This window comes from Peromyscus californicus, unplaced genomic scaffold (genome assembly GCF_007827085.1).
Source record: "Peromyscus californicus insignis strain IS unplaced genomic scaffold, ASM782708v3 Scaffold_16__1_contigs__length_79575227, whole genome shotgun sequence".
NCBI lineage: Eukaryota > Metazoa > Chordata > Mammalia > Rodentia > Cricetidae > Peromyscus > Peromyscus californicus.
In genome coordinates, this window is record NW_026294458.1 from 4,597,324 (window position 1) to 4,614,718 (window position 17,395).

General features: G+C 45.1%; 1 protein-coding gene across 6 annotated transcripts in view; it reads right to left on the reverse strand.

The window, feature by feature from the left end:
• The window catches only part of Map3k13 (mitogen-activated protein kinase kinase kinase 13), a 175,648-nt gene that overhangs the window by 46,359 nt on the left and 111,894 nt on the right, over positions 1-17,395 (reverse strand). For 5 of the 6 annotated variants that reach the window (XM_052740089.1, XM_052740087.1, XM_052740086.1 and 2 more), the window contains one exon: positions 7,858-8,414. In XM_052740089.1, coding sequence (XP_052596049.1) covers positions 7,858-8,329 — 472 coding nt within the window. In that variant the 5' untranslated portion in view covers positions 8,330-8,414. Of the gene's footprint in view, positions 1-7,857; positions 8,415-16,764; positions 16,784-17,395 lie in introns of those variants that run through there. The other variant, XM_052740091.1, reaches the window with a different exon arrangement.

Sequence of the window (17,395 nt, forward strand, 5' to 3'; positions counted from 1 at the left end):
TGTTTAAGGGATTTTTGTTTTGCTTTTTATTTTTTTAAATTTCAGTTATTATAGTGAGCAGCATAGTGAACATATGCATGCATGATATGTGCATGTGGCTGTGTGTATGTGTGCACATGTATGTGTACGTGTGTGTGTGTTTGTGTGTGTGTGTGTGTGTGTGTGTGTGTGTGTGTGTGTGTGTGTGTGTGTGAAGGTCGAGGACAGCTTTTGGGCATCAGTTCTCTCCTTCCACCATGAATTCTGGAGATGGAACTCAGGTTGTCAAGCTTATACAGCAAATGCTTCTGTTTTTCAAAACAATTTTTTTTAAAGTTTTATTTATTATGTATACAGTGTTCTGTCTGCATGTATGCCTGTAGGCCAGAAGAGGGCACTAGATCTCATTACAGATGGCTGTGAGCCACCATGTGGTTGCTGGGAATTGAACTCAGGACCTCTGGAAGAACAGTCAGTGTTCTTAACCTCTGAGCCATCTCTCCAGCCCCCCAAATTATTTATTTAGTATAAGTTTTTAAAATATCATTTATATGTATGTGCATGTACTTGCCTGAATTTATGTGCACCATGTGCCTACAAGAGCCATGGTGGCCAGAAGAGGGTGTTAGGTTCCCCAACACTGGAGTCCCAGGTGGTTGTAAGTCACCTGATGTGAACGATGAAACTCAGGGAGAGTGGTGTGTGCTCTGAGCTGCCAAGCCATCTCTCCAGCTCCAGCAAATGCGCTTACCCACCAAACCATCTTCCTGACACTTTTAAAAATAAAATAATTTATTTACTCAGATGCAGTTTTGCTGTGTCACCAGGCTAGCCTTGAACTCGTGATCCTCTCACTTCAGCCTACTGAATGCAGGATTTACAGTCGTATGACACCAGGCCTGGACTCATTATAAGATTTTTTTTTTATTTATTTTTATTTTTTATTTTTGGGGTTTTCTTTTTCAAGACAGGGTTTCTCTGTGTAGCAGCTCTGGTTGTCCTGGAATTTGCTCTGTAGACCAGGCTGGCCTCGAACTCACAGAGATCTACCTACCCCTGCCTCCCAAGTGCTGGGGTTAAAGGCGTGTGCCACCACCACCTGGCCCATTATAATTTTAATAGCTGTTTGCTATAGCCTTATATTTTGTGTGAGTGTGTGTGAGTGTGTGTGTGTGTGTGTGTGTGTGTGTGTGTGTGTGTGTGTGTGTGTGTAGGGGTGCCTGGGTGTGTGAGTGTGTGTGTGTGTGTGTGTGTGTGTGTGTGTGTGTGTGTGTGTGTAGGGGTGCCTGGGTGTGAGTGTGTTTGTGTGTGTGTGTGAGTGTGTGTGTGTGTGTGTGTAGGGGTGCCTGGGTGTGAGTGTGTGTGTGTGAGTGTATGTGTGTGTGAGTGTGTGTGTGTGTGTGTGTGTGTGTGTGTGTGGTGTGTGTGTGTGTGTGTGTGTGTGTGTGTGAGAGTGTGTGTGTGTGTGTGTGTGTAGGGGTGCCTGGGTGTGTCTATCCTTTTGCTTATTTAATTTGATGCCATTTCTTCATATTATTTCCTCAGAGTTAACCCCTAGGTTGGAGTACAAACAGTCTCTCAACTTTGGGGATAAATGCATTCCAAGCCACTAAACAAAAGGATTTTCCTGGTTGTTGCTGTTAGCACTGATGTCCAGATATGCTGGTTTTATCATAACTGTGGCAGTAATGAGCAATATTAATTATTGTTTCATTTTAACTTCCAATTTCCTGTATACCTGTCTTCCAAGTCAGGGACAGAAGGCTTTGTTTAGTGTCCACATCTGCTTGTCAGAACTGGCAAAACCTCTGCAGCACATCTGCTCAGGTCTTACAATCCCACACTCATCCCTGCCTCTGTATCCTTCCCCTCCACTGCGGAGGATGCAGTCTGTCTTCTGTGGTTCTCTATCGCTCATTTTTAAAGACGGCTCCGTGGTAAAGACACTGGCCATCAAGCCTATGGACTTGAGTTTGATCCCTGGGTCCCCGTATGGTAGAAGGAGAGAACCATATGTGGAGTTTATTTTGGCATATGATATGAAGGCTGATTTAAATGAATTTTTACCTATATAAATATTTAGCTATTTGTTAAATAACGCTTTCTGTTCAGGCTGTCTTATGATGCTTACTTATACTGTAATTACTATATTTTCAGAAGCAATGTCTATTAATTAGTAGTTTTATAAAGTGAGAAATGAACTATTAAACTGCAAATGACATGCATTTGGCATTCAAATTTCACCTGTTCCCAGTACCATGATTGCTGTGGGATGTTCTGTATGTCAAATGTGTTGCTGATTAGTCAATAATTAAAACACTGATTGGCCATTGGCTAGGCAGGAAGTGTAGGCGGGACAAGGAGGAGAATAAAGCTGGGAAGTGGAAGGCTGAGTCAGAGAGACAATGCCAGCCACCACGATGAGAAACAGCATGTGAAGATGCCGGTAAGCCACGAGCCATGTGGCAAGGTATAGATTTATAAAAATGGATTAATTTAAGCTGAAAGAACAGTTAGCAAGAAGCCTGCCATGGCCATACAGTTTGAAACCAATACAAGTCTCTGTGTTTACTTGGTCGGGTCTGACGGCTGTGGGACTGGCAGGTGAGAGAGATTTGCCCTGACTGTGGGCCAGGCAGGAAAACTCCAACTACACATGATAATACAATTCTCCAGGAACGGCAGCTCATGCTGTCACCATTTAGCTATGGTGACACCCACAGAGATAAAGGGTCTGTATGGGCAGCCTGAGAGAGCAAGAGAGCAGGAGACAGGAGCACTTCAGCTGTGCTCCTGGTAACCTTTGACTTGCATTAGCTACTGGAAGCAAAATGGACAGTTGCCAATTTAGTCTCCTTTGTTTAATCTCTAGGTTAACTCTCAGTAATTAGGAAGGGGCCTAACTACTAATACTCACAGGTAATCTATGAGAAGGAAAGGAAAAGTAAAGATCAAGACCGGACAACTTGAAAGGAAAAGAGTCATAAAGACACATAGAAACTGGGAGGTGGTGGCGCACGCCTTTAGTCCCAGCTCTCAGGAGGCAGAGACAGGCGAATCTCTGTGAGTTCGAGGCCAGCCTGGTCTTCAGATTAAGTTCCAGGACAGCCAAGGCTACACAGAGAAACCCTGTCTTAAAATAAAAAAAAGAAAACAAGCCGGGCGGTGGTGGCGCACGCCTTTAATCCCAGCACTCGGGAGGCAGAGCCAGGCGGATCTCTGTGAGTTCGAGGCCAGCTTGGTCTCCAAAGCGAGTTCCAGGAAAGGCGCAAAGCTACACAGAGAAACCCTGTCTCGAAAAACCAAAAAAAAAAAAAAAAAAAAAAAAAAAAAAGAAAACAAAAGAAATAAACAAACAAACAAAAAAGAACCAAACAAAACCCAAAACCAACCAAACAAAAGAGACACACAGAATTGAGCTCCTAGATCACTGCCAAGCAAGGTAGCTAACCTGGTCCCTCCTGCCTGCTGCTTTTCGACATGCACACTGGGACTTCCCCCGCGCTGTCTGTCCTTTGTTTAACTGCAATGACTACTATCTGTCCTGCATGGTCACCATGATCCACAGACTGAGGAAACCCCTCCTGCTCGCCTGCTTGAAGGCAGATGTTTTTGTCAGTGAGCTCGGACACGGCCATGGCAGTACCTGGTTGACACTGGAAACTACTTGGCAATAAAAGGTTTCAGTAACATGTACCACCCTAGGTACCACTACTAAAACACAGCAACATATGAAAAGGAAGACACAGACACAAGACCTCAAAAGTCTAGTGGTCAAGCAGGGGCGCAGTGTTATCCTCGGGTAGCCTGTGATGCAAGATTAAAGATTAGTGTCCTGATCTTGGAGTGCACAAGACAAGTACAACATTCAATTCTGGCTCGCAAGTCGCTCTTGGGGGCCATAGCAGTGCCAGCCCCCACTAGGATATACTGCAATCCTGATGGACTGGGCCTGCATCTGACTTATTTCCAAAATGAGCCTTTCTGAAAGTCACATGAAGATAAGTTAAATGCAAACTTGTAGAACAATAAAAGTCAAACAATGGAAGGGCTTCTTTTGGCAGGCATGGATAAAGATTTGTCTGAGTCCAAAGCTCAGTAATGCATTTGAATACAGAGATCTCCAAGTTAGGAGGCAAATTAGCCGAGACCAGACAAGCAGAGCCTCCAAGAACCACACGCAGCTGATTATAGAGAGGCAGAGAACAAAGCACTTCTAAAACAAATTAAGGCTAGGCATGGTGATACACATCCATAATCCCAGTGCTCTGGAGGCTGAGGCAGAGGGGCTGCTGAGAGCCAGAGGTCAGCCTGGGCTACACAGTGAATCCAAGGACAGCCAGGGCTACAAAGCAAGACCCTGTCCCAAAAAACAACACAAAAATTACCCATGAATAAATAAACAAAGGGCTGGGGTGTAGCTCAGAGGTAAAGCATCATCTGGTGCATGTGGAGCTCTGGATTTGTACCTTAGTAAGACACACACACACACACACACACACACACACACACACACACACACACACCCTCCCTGATATGTCTTCTGACCTCTGCATGCTCCACTGATATAGATATATAGGATATAGATATGATAGGATAAAAGGGTAGATTAATGAACCTACTTTTAAAGAACAACAACTTGTTTAAAATGTTTTACATTTGGTATAGATTTTAGTTTATGTTTAAAATGTTCTACATTGGTATAGATTTTGGTTTATTGATACAAGTTTAAACTTAATTTTGTTATACTGTATATATGCTTATATTCTCGTTTGAGGTATTATGTTTATGTAACTCATTTAGATTGGAATGGATAATTAAGAATACAGATTAATAATCAGTCTTCTATGATAGTCAAACTTCTAGCATGTTAGTTAAGTTTTCTAGGTATACATAGATATATTTCAGAGAGACAGGTAATCTTCAAACACTTCAAAGACCTACAGAATATGGAATTTAAAATATTTTTAAAAATTTAGACTTTCTGGACAATGAGACATGTCTGCTCCTGGCAGCACCGGTTTTACTTCAGAGAGGAGAATGGGTATTGAAGACACTCTGTATGGAGTTTATCTTCTTCTTGGCAAAAATAGCCATTTGGACAAGAAACTGTTCTTGCCTGGACATGCAGGACCCATAAGAAGGTAACCACTGAACTTTACTTGGCAAAATGGTCCTTCAGGTTCCTGCTTTGCAGAGGAAACTGCCAGACATTCTACAGGACACAGAGAAAAGTGACTGAGAGACTCTAGCCCTGTGGGCTGAAGACAGATGCCCCAACTTTACAAGGGAACTTTGGATGACTGTCCAGGCTACCAGCTGTCTCTGTCTACCCTACAAGACTCCCGAAAGTTGCCTGCATCCTTCTCCCATTTCTCAGGTAGTATTATATCCTTCTGAGGTCTTTGATGTAGTTGAAGACTAGTTATAATTTCCTCAGTTATGATAAAATATAAGTTAGATATAAAACCTTAGACTCACAAATATAAGATAGATAAGATATCTTCTTTAATATTGTAACTGTAATTCTTGCTTGATAATTGTTTTGTTATATGTAATTTTACTATGTTAAAGTTAAAACCTTCCTTTTTAAAAAAAAAAAGAGAAAGGAGAAGTGCTGTGGATGATTATTTGATAAATAAAACACTGATTGCCCAGTAGCCAGGCAGGAAGTATAGGTGGGACTAACAGAGAGGAGAAAGGAAAGGACAGGAAGGCAGGGAGGGGAGAAAAACCAGCTGCCGTTCAGGGAGCATCATGTAGAGGCAACAGGTAAAGCCACGGAAGACGTGGCGACATATATATTAACAAAATTGGGCTTAGTATAAGAGTAAGAGCTAGACAATGGTAGGCCTGAGCTAATGGCTGAGCAGTTTAAATAATATAAGAGTCGGTGTGTTTATTTTATAAGTGGGCTCCGGGACTGGCAGGGCTTGGAGGGAGCTGGAGAGAAACTCTCTAGCTACACTCCACCCTCTAGGTACATACACACATACACTCACACATAACAAACAAATAAAAATGTAATAAAAGTAACAGACCACAATCATTGTACCACCATTTATAATCACTAAAAGTACAAACAAGTGCCAAGCCAAAGGGATTGCTTAAAAATACCAGCACATTTAAATAATTATATATTATATAGCCATTAAAAATTATGCTTGCTGAAGGGGTCCAGGGCAGGTCTCAGTGCCAGAGCCTTTGTCTAGCATGTGCAGGGCACTGGGTTCAATTCCCAGTACAGCCCCAAATCAGAAAACAAAGAAAAGATGCTGAAGAGTTACATTTCAGAAATGGAAAAACCTTCTTTTTCAGTGCTGGAGGTTCCCAATGCCTCAAGCATGCCAGTTGAGGACTCTAGTACTAAGCTAAATCCCTAGGCCCTAGTGTTTTCCCAGACAGGGTCTTAGTCTAACCTTGAAATCACTATCATAGCCCAGGAAGACTGAATTGTGATGTTCCTGCCTCAGGCTCTCAAGTAGCTGAAATTATTGATATAAGCCACCAACTGCTTTAGACACACACACACACACACACACACACACACACACACACACACACACACCCTTAGAAGCAGGTACAGCTGAGGGAGGAGTGGGTACCAGCTGCCCAGCTCCTGGTCCCATAGTGTGGATTCTGTGCCCACTGTAGACTTCAAGCTGTGAAGCAAAGACAGCTATTTCCATAGTTTTTGAGACAGTGTCTCATTACATAGTCTAAGCTGACCAAGAACTCACTATGTAGACCAGGCTAGCCTTGAGCTTATGATGCTCCTCCATCAGCCTCGTAAATACAAGTATTAAACATCGCTATGTCCAGCCTGATACAGTCTTAAAATATTAATGATTATAATTTCTAAGATAAGGAAAATAGGTTATTTTCAACGTTGGCAGGAGCCTGAGTCATTTCCTCTTAGAGAGTAAACTACTTACAACCTCAAGAGCATGGTTCTTTTACTTCAAACTGGAATGTAGAAATATATGTTGCATGATGATGGGAGTTTAAGACTCAGTATTTTAAAATGAGAAATTATATGCTTCCCAAACTTGGTTAGTCTTCTGCCCTCAAAGTATGAGGCTGCTGTGTGCCCTTACTGCAAGACAAGAATTCCTTTTTATTACAATCTAGGGCGGTCCTGGAATCCTCAGGGATAGCATGGTGCCAGTTTGGTTTGAACTAGTCTAGTGGTTGTCCAACTTGTTTAGATGGGTTTTTTGTTTTGTTTTGTTGTTGTTGTTGTTTTTCAGGTGGAAGTCTCATTATGTTGCTTAGGATTGGCTGAACTGAGCTCAAGTAATCCTCCTGCCTCAGTCTCTGAATAAGTGGAACTATCAGCACATGTTACTATGCCTGATTTTTGCCATCAGACTTTTTGACTCTATAAGTTATCAGTAAAAAACCTAAACGTGGGTTGGGGATTTAGCTCAGTGGTAGAGTGCTTGCCTAGCAAACACAAGCAAGGCCCTGGGTTCGGTCCTCAGCTCCAGAAAAAAAAACACACACACACACCTAAACATACCCACGATGTCAATTATTCATAAGTTATATATCTATACAACTATATAAAAATATTAGATATCTTCAAAAACGTGTGAAAATAGACAATAAATGGGAGCGCTGACGCCTCCTTCTATGACCTCATGTGTGTACTCTACTGTATACACCATTAGGCTGCCTGATGACAAAGTCTATTTTGGCTTCAAGTAAAAAGGAACCCCCAAGTATGACTTTCGGAAAGCCTGTAGGAAGCTGAAACAGGGTGGTCACCTGACCTCACTGTCGGTGCACTCCTTAAAGATTACCAGTCATTGGTGGCAGGGGGGAGGCTGTGTAGTCCAAGAAGGGCCTTCCCAGGACTCACGTGCTCTCGCTTACCTTGCTGCTGAAGTTTGTAATCAGTGGAATATGCCTTCCCGATGATGTTCCACACGGGCCTGAGGCATCCGAACAGCCCTTCGAGAAACCCACCCCCGCTGCCGCTGCCGGACCTGCTGAACTGAATCTTGATGTCTTCAGTTCCGTTCGTGCTCTCTCCATCCACAGCGCTGCTGTTCCCCGGAGACACCGTCATCTCTGATTCATCCTGCTCCCTTAGCTGAAGAACACTGTTCTCAAACTGGCCCCTGGAATCCTCGCTCACACTGGTCAACACTGCTGTAGAGATGGGGCTGCCCGTGGTCTCCATCAGCTCTGGCTGCACAGCCTTCTCCTGGGGGTCCTCAGGGAGCTTGGGTGGAGGGTGGTTCCCCATAGCGGCAAGCTCATTGCGTCCACTAGAGGTTTTGTTCTCAGTCAAGGGCAAGTGTGGTGAAGAGGAGCAGCTCAGGTGCTCCTGAGGGCTGGCCATTGTGCCATGAGGGTGACCCAGGTCCTGAGACGGCACTCAGAGGACTATGGCAACAGAGGTCTGATGCAAGAGGGGAGTCCAAAACCTGGAGGAAAAAAGAGAACATGAGGCCGTTTTTTCCTTAGAGTTCACACTGCTCCACCTCTATGTACACAACCAAAGCACTAACACAGGGCTGGAGAGATGCCCAGATGCACTGGCTGCTCTCTCAGAGGACCTGGGTTTGGTTCCCAGCACACACATGGCAGCTCACAACTGTCCATAACTCTAGTTCCAGGGGATCTAATTGCTACTTACTTCTGACTTCAGCGGGCTCCTGCATGTACATGGTACACAGACACACACTCAGGCAAACACACATATACATAAAAATAAATACATGTTGTTTAAAAATCATAGAAACAATGAGGAGGTTGGGCAGGTTTATTACACATAGTGGAATACAGTGCAGCAGTGGGAAATAATGTTTTCACTACCATGAGAAACTGCTTATGACATATTAATATAAAGAGCGGTTAGGACAACACATTTGACCTAGGCTTAAAAGGTATTTAAAGGGTACTGAGCACATATTCAAAAGAAGAGACTGGAAGGACCCATACAAAAAATGAACAGTAGCTCACTGCAGGTGGTTGGAGTGAGAAGAGCCACGCAGTTGTGACTTCACAGTGTCCCAGCATGCTCTATTACCACTACCTTTTTGTTTGGAGACAGGTTATGTGGTCCTCTTGCTTCCATCTCCCTCTATTACCATTTTAATCAGAAAAAAGTTGTCCTTATCACCAGGGAGAAGCAGCTTGTTCTGATATATAATACATATAACATATTGGCTATTATAAACGACAATCCATCTTTTTCTCTGTTTCAGTGTCTTACACTGGCATCGCTTCTCCTCTGCAGCACTCAGTTCATAGACAAAAGTCACAGGTGCACAGCAAGGCAACTCCTGAACTATAACTGTTTTGTCACATTACACAATCTAGGGCAACACAACTAAGCCCCAGCTTCGTAATTATTCTTTGCTTCTGATCTACCCACCAGAAACACTGGGGAGGATGGAACCTCTGAAAACAAAGACTTGCTCCAGATTAGTCAGATTGACAAAAATCAATCTCAGATTTGTTGACTGCAGGCTAAGACTCTTAAAGCAGGAAACAAATGAAAAACGGGCAAATGAGATCAGATTAAACCAAAAAGCTTTTGCACGGCAAAAGAAACAATCTAACATTGTGAAGAGATGACCCACAGAATGGGGGAAAGTATTTGTGAACTATACATCTGATAAGGGTTAATATCTAGAATATATAAAGAACTCAATCCAATAGCATTAAAAATAACCTGACTTAAAATGGGCAATAGATAACAGAGTTAGGACAGTCAAGACCTCTGTGAGAAAATGCTTAATATCAAATTATCAGGTTCGTGTAAACCAGAACCACACGGGGACAGCATGTGTGGGCAAAGGCTGACTTCCATTGGTGGACTGTGAATTACTATTGTGGTTGTGGGAAATGGTATGGTAGATTTGCAGAACTACCATGTGACCCAGCAACCTGCTACTGTAGAAAGGACATGAAATCAGTCTGTCAAAGAGACAGCTGCATTCTCACATTTACTGAAGCATTGGTCATAATAAATAGAGACATAGGTATCCATCAATGGAGGAATGGATTGAGAAATGTGGTATATACAGAAATATTGTATATGATGTACATTTTATTCAGCCATAAAAGGATGATACACGATCATTGAGACAATACAGATGTAACCGAAAGACACACTGTAAGAAAAATAAGCCAGTCACATTGTAGCAGGTAAGACAGGCCTGAGCTCCCCGTAAGAAGAGAGGGCAAGCCCATGGTGACTCATAAGCTAGTCCATCAGTGTAGCCCTCGAACAAGAGAGAGAGACGTAATTCATCAGTGGCCTACAAAACAAGCAAAATGAGAGAGGTGGAGGAGAGAGAAGAGAGAGGCACGAAGGTGACCTGGCGGGAAGAGCAGCACATGACTGCCTCTCCTGGTGGATTCTTCACCAGTTTGGTCCCTGGTGTCCTCGAAGAACCACCAGTCTTGGGCCAGGTGAGATGGCTTAGCCAACAAAGGCTCCTGTCACCAAACCTGACAGAGGACCTGACTCCATCTCAGGAACCACATGATGGAAGGAGGAAACTAAGTTCCCCAAGGTTACCTCTGACCTCCACACGAGCCCGTGTGTGAATACACACACACACACACACACACACACACCCGTACATAAATCAACACAGTAACAAAGGATGACTAATCTCAGTAACGATGACCTCAGTCTCTATCAGTCACTGACAACAGTCCTATACAACGCCACTAATCTAGGTGGGAGCGTGTATGTATCTCTCTCTTGGGAAGGCCACTTGGGAGTTAATCTCACCTTTTTTTCTTTTCTTTTATTGAAATAGATTACGGTCTCCCCTCACTATTCCTCCCAGGTCCTTCCCACCTCCCCTTCCACCCAGACCCATACCGTTTCTGTCTCTAGTTAGAAAACAAACAGTCATCTGAGGAATAATAAGAAAATACAATACAATATAACACCATAGAATACAATACAGTAAGACAAATAAACAAATTGGAAGATAACAAAAACAAACAATAATCCCACTTCCCTCGATAAATTTCATTTCCTCACTCCTTCCCCCCAAGTCTCCACCCCTCATCGAATCAACACGAGACGATGTGAATTTAAGAGCCACTGGCTGGCAGTAGGGGGACTCTGGCTGAGAAGGAGAGACAGCAGGAGAAAGTATGGGACCCTCGAAGGAAAAGGCGTCCCCTGGATCCAACGGAAGCCTCTGCCAGCAGAGAAGCAAGAGTCCCACATGAGTACCAACTGTGTAAAACTCTGCTTCCTCCTCAGCCATCAGCCTGAAACTTTCTAGGAATCTCCCCAGGAAGCTGCTGGCGGGGAAGGGCACCACCAACACCCCACCCCCCCCACCCCGTGCAAACCTAGCAGCTCCTGGTTTCACCTCTATAACTCCACTCAAGGCATTCTGGAGCCACTTCAGCTATCCCACTTAACGAAGAGAGAAGAGAAAGGTTTCTTAGCAACCTTGTGAACTGTAACTTGAGAGCTCCGAGATGTTATATGAGGTTAATACCAAGACAATTAATTACTTTCCCGACTCTCCCTCGGGAAGCGCATACCCACATCTGGATGTGTGCTTTTTCTGAGTGCCTCTTTCGCTAACGTATATACGAAGACAGCTTCTCCAACACCTCCAAGGCCGCTTCACTTCACTGGCTCGTCTCTTTTCATTGTCAAAGCCACCAATCGCAGTTAGGCCCAACTTAAGGTCCCTAAAAGTCTAAGAGAAGTCCCGGGCTGCAGAGGGTGAGCACTGTTCCTTCAGTGCTGACACGGTGGCCACTAACCAGCCTGCACCCCAGGACCCTCAATAAAGCTCACTAGGGCTGAGAGGGGCTCTGTTGCTCTTAACAATGCAAGAGCAACTGGTACTGTGTGGTGATGTTGTGTTCCCCAAAATATTGTGCACCCTAATAAACTTATCTGGGGTCAGAGAACAGAACAGCCACTAGATACAGAGGCCAGAAAATGGTGGCACTCACTCCTTTAATTCTAGCATTCTGAAGGCAGAGATCCTTCTAGATCTCTGTGAGTTCAAAGCCACACTGGAGACAGCCAGGCATGGTGACACACACCTTTAATCCCAGGAAGTGATGGCAGGAAGCAGAAAGGCATATAAGGCGTGAAAACCAGGAAGTAGGCCTGGTTAAGCTTTTAGTCTTTTGAACAACAGTTCAGCTGAGACCCATTCTGGATGAGGACTCAGAGGTTTCCAGTCTGAGGAAACAGGATCAGCTGAGGAATTGGCAAGGTGAGGAAGCTGTGACTTGTTCTGCTTCTCTGATCTTCCAGCATTCACCCCAATAACTGGCCCTGGGTTTGTTCTCATTAATAAGACCATTTAAGATTCATGCTACAGTACCGGATGGTCCCAGGCACATGCAGAATAAAAAAAATCGTACATTTTTTAAGACTCAAGAGTAGAGTGCTTGCAACCAGACTGACAGAATCGAGGATATTCTAAAAGACAGTGTCCCTCACTTTGGCTACCAGACTGCTGAAACAATCAATGGCCCCCAAGAAACAGAATTCTCACGCTGGGAGGAGAAAACAGCTGAAGCCCAGGGCTGGGCGGAGGGGACACAAGGAGACGAGCAACTTGTTGGAGGACCTTGCGGAGAAACTGGAGCTAAGACAATGATGGGTTAGTTATGGCGCGTCAGTGGACAGGACTACACCCTGACCAGAATTGCTTAGTTGTGTGCAACTCTAGCTCTTTACTTAAACCTATACATCATGCTAGGACCTTGAAGATGGATGTAGAGCAGGAATGAGTCAGTGGACCTCTTTGCCCCTCTTCTCGATGAGTCATATTGACTGGGTCTGCCCCCACTCCCTGTCTCCCCCTCTCTCCTTGTCTCTCTCCTTTCTCTGCCTCTGTCTCTCTCTCTGACTCTTGACTTTCACGACCAATTTATCCCTGTAATTGGCTTTCTGTGGACAGCTGCACCTGTCCTGTTAGGGACACCAGACCTTAATAACTCTGCTAACACACTGGAGAGCAGAGAAGGAGAGATGGAGACGGGTCATGGTGGTGCATGCCTATAATCCCAGCACTCAAAGGTAGAAGCAGGAGGATCAGGAGTTCAAGACTAGCCTGGGCTAGGTGAGACCCTGTCTCAAAAAACAGAACTAAAAGTATTCTGGGATGGGGATGGCTCAGCAGGAGAGTGCTTACCTAGAAAGACTGATGCTGAGACCAGGCTGTGCCCTGCTCTAAGTTACGTCACACCATGGACACAGTAGTTCTTTAGGCCATGTCTTGTTCAGACACTGACTCCATTTTAAGAGGATGATTGCATACCTGGGTAGACAGGCAAACCACACCATGTGGCCTGCAGCACCCAGGCAACACAGACTGAAAAGCAACTTATTCCTGGGAGTAGAAAGGGTGCTGTCCTATACACTTACCAGGATGAATTAAGACTGTTATGGCACGTGTACATATCAAAACTGTAGGGGGGATCAGGACCTAGAACTTACTGGACACACTAGACCAAGAAAAGGGGGCGCTTCCCTCCCTGGACTGCATAAAGTGGTGGATAACTAACACTGTTGCAGCAACAGCCTCACTGACCTGCCGTCAGACACCTGAGACCCCAGAGAGAACTCCCAACTGCCCTGGAACTTCAGCTTGGCTTAGCCTACTGACTCAGTCTACTCAACTGCTGTCTGCCTGTCACGCTCACCCATCTGAACCTGCCACCTGTCCATCCACAGGCTCCTTTCTCTGAATGATGATGATGAAGATGACGACGACGACGACGACGACGAAGATGATGATTTGCCTCTGCAGCTGGACTCGACTCTCCAGCTTCACTAGCAAATCTGTGTCCCCAGGCGGCCTGACTCCCCTCTGTGGGCATCTAGAATGTGGTAGAAGCCAAAATGCAAAGATGGAAGGCTGGAACGCTGCAGGTCCAGGTGCTGGGGTCAGGTGACAGGCACTGCAGTCTACACTCTAAGCCACATCTGTACTTCACTCTGCAGGAAGGAATCTACACACACGACGCATGGTTTGTTTACTCTGCACTACCCTTCATTCTAGATGGCACTGTTCAGAAGCAAGTCATGCTCTGAGAGGCCTTGGTGCTCACACTGCTGCGCCATGGAGGAGACTAGAGAGACAGGCACCAACACATAACCTGAGACAACACTGAGCCCTGCCTGCCTATACCGGAAGGCCGCCTGCCTTTGCTTTTCCTGGCTATACAATCTGCTGGCTAAGGAAGGCAGGAAGACAGATGCTAATCCGGTCTTCTCTGACTGTTGGTTCTTGAAATGAACTGCAGCTTAGAGATTCAACCCTGGTTTTTCCTGTGTGACAGGCAACAGGGCTCCTTACACAGAGACAGTTACCTCGGGCCATCTTTGGCCCTGGTAATGGCCATTTATTGTCCATCTCTGTGTGTGATCTAACATCATTGTGACTGACAGGCAACTCCTTTGGAAAGTGTGAACAGACCTCAAAGCTCAGAATGTTGTCAGGTAACATCCAAGGCCTATAGCAGAGATTTCTGCTTCACCGTAACCAACCTAGTCGATGTTTCCACCAATATATTTGAAAAGAGTCTTGATTTATGGTTTTCCTTGTCCTGTTACTAAACAACGTCACGAAATGGTTACTCCACTGGAACATGGAATTTAGGGTGATACAAGTCTGTTCCTGGACCACGGTCACACATATTTGGCTCCAGAACAAACTCTCTCTTGTCTTCTGAGGCGAGAGCTGTTTCTTCATCCACAGAGGAAAGCATAAACCAGGACAGGGATGGAAGACTATGGGATGGATGAGAAGCTGCAAGTGGCTGGGATGTAGTTCATAGGATGTGCATGGAGAAAGATTCAAATGGGCAGACTGGGTTAGAATATAAGGAACTTCGGATTTTAACATGAAGAGGATGAATGTCTATATTACCCTCTGTTGGAGGATTGTGGATAAAAGTAGACTTTTTAATTATTTTCTTAATCTTTTACTGAGGCCCGGATTTTAAGCCCCTTTAAACGTTCCATCACCTTGTATCTGTGAATGAGTAAAAATATCCTATCCTCTGAACTCTCATCCATCCATCCATCCATTCACATGCTTATTAAGCTATCACATGCTATGTTGCATATTAAGCATTAATGGATGGTACATAGGTTCCTATCCTTAGCTTATAATTTAGAGGAGAGATCAATACATAATGCCCGTAACACGGAGGCGTAGAGAAGGATGTTCTGAAGAGGACTCCACTCACTCAGGAGTCAAGGCCAACAATTAACAACGGAACCACAGCAAACCAAACAGCCTGTACAGCAAACAGCAAAGCAACCGAGGGAAGAGGACGTCCACAGAGAGGGAGAGAATCTTTGCCATCTTTGCAAATGTACCTAAGAATATCTCTTAAAGCGTCTGCGTCCTTAGCAATTAATTAGGGAAATGCAAATTAAAACTACTTTGAAATTTCCTCTCACCCCAGTCAGATTGGCTAAGACCAAGAAAACAACTGACAAAATGTGGCGAGAACATGGGGAAAGGGAACCCTCATCCACCGTTGGGATTGCAAACTAGTGCAGCCACTCTGGAAGTCAGTGGGAGAATGCCCAAAGGGCTAGAAGCAGACCTACCACACAACCCAGCTACGCCACTCCTTGGCATGTGCCAAAGGACTCAACGTCCTACTCCACAGACCTGGCTTGGCCATGGTCATTGCTGCTCTGTTCTCATAGCTAGGAAACAGACACAACCTAAATGCCCTCGAACTGATAAACGGATAATGAGAATGTGGTACATACACACAATGGAATTCTGTGTGACTGTAAAGAAAAATGGAGTCATGAGCTTTGCTAGTAAATGGATGAAACTAGAGCACATTATACTGAATGAGGAACCCAGACCCCAAAGCCAAACGGAGCAAGTGGCCTCTTATTTAGGGGTTCTCACTCTGAATCCCTAGAGGCGAGTTTATAACCTGAAGTTACCAGGAAAGTAAAAAAAAAAAAAGACCATGGTGCTGGCTATACAGGAAGAAGGGTGTGGCCTGTACAGGAAGAAGAAACGGGGGCCAGTGCTGAGAGGGAGGGAGTGGGGTAAAGAACACTGAGGATAACTGTAAAAGCCATAGGAAAACATTACTTTATGTTTACTTAAAAATACATGTATATGTTGCACCAGTCAGTGGTGGCGCACACCTTTAATTCCAGTACTTGAGAGGCAGAGGCAGGCAGATCTCTGTGAGTTCGAGACCAGCCTGGTCTACAAAGTTAGTTCTAGGACAGCGAGAGCTGTTACACAGAGAAACCTTGTCTCGAGAAAGCCAAAAACAAACCCCCCCCCCCAAAAGCTAAAACAAAAGAAACCAACCAACCAGCCAACAAAAATGTGTACTAGATATAATTGTAAATGTATACATATAAAATAATTTAAAAGAAGTTATGCCACTGCGATGACAATGATCCCCTAAGAGCCATAGACTAATAAAATCCCCAGTGTCAGCCACGAAAACCCTCAATTTGGCGGTTGATCAGAGGAGTCCAAGAGACTCTGAAACACCGCAGGCCATTGCTACTGCCCTTGACTGCCAGATGTGAACGTTAGAGCCTACTCCTGAATTCACACTCCTCCGACACAGAAAACTTGAAGGCATCTAGCCGGACGTTCAAGGATTGAAGGTCACCCTAACTGCTCTCGATGCGCATCAAGTCGCAGAGAGGCTGCTCGCCTGCTCTGCAGAGGCAAGGCTAGGATGAGTCTTCCTTTTTCCTCCTGGCTCCTGCCATCAGCCCGCCTGCTTGTTAGACAGAGAAATAAATAGCCACAATCTCACCAGAACAGATGCCAAAAGAAAAAACGGTGGCTCAGAATGCTACTCCAGTTGGACTGAAGGTGCGCTGGGGAGGCGCAGATGCACCCACGGGGGAGGCGCAGATGCACCCACGGGGGAGGCGCAGACGCACCCACGGGGGAGGCGCAGACGCACCCACCGGGGAGCTTGCAGCTAGCTCTCAACAGCAGCACAGGCCACTTAGGGAGGCTCAGCGCTCTCCAGCAGTGGGCAGCCAGAAGAAGCCAGCCTTACTGTGTGCAGCAGTCTAACGGGCATCCCTTGTGTTCCTAGAGAATACCAGTGCCAACACGAGGGCACAAAGGCAGGGAAGTGGAGAGTGCATGAACAAAGGAGAAGAAAAACCATCACCATGACTATATTCAAATGTGAACAGAGCTCAGAGCTGTATTTCAGAAGAGCGTAGGAAGATAAAAATATCTAAATTTCACCTGTTTGTGTGCACACCCACCCACCGCCACCGCCTAGGGGAGGGCTGGCAAGCAGGAGCCGTCGGGGAGCCGCTACCCCAGCCCCCCTCTCCGGCTGTCATTTGCTCCTTTACCTGGTGTCCCTTTCCCTGTCCAAGCCTGGTCCAGGCACTTTCTTGGGAATTGACTGCCTCGCTGTTTTT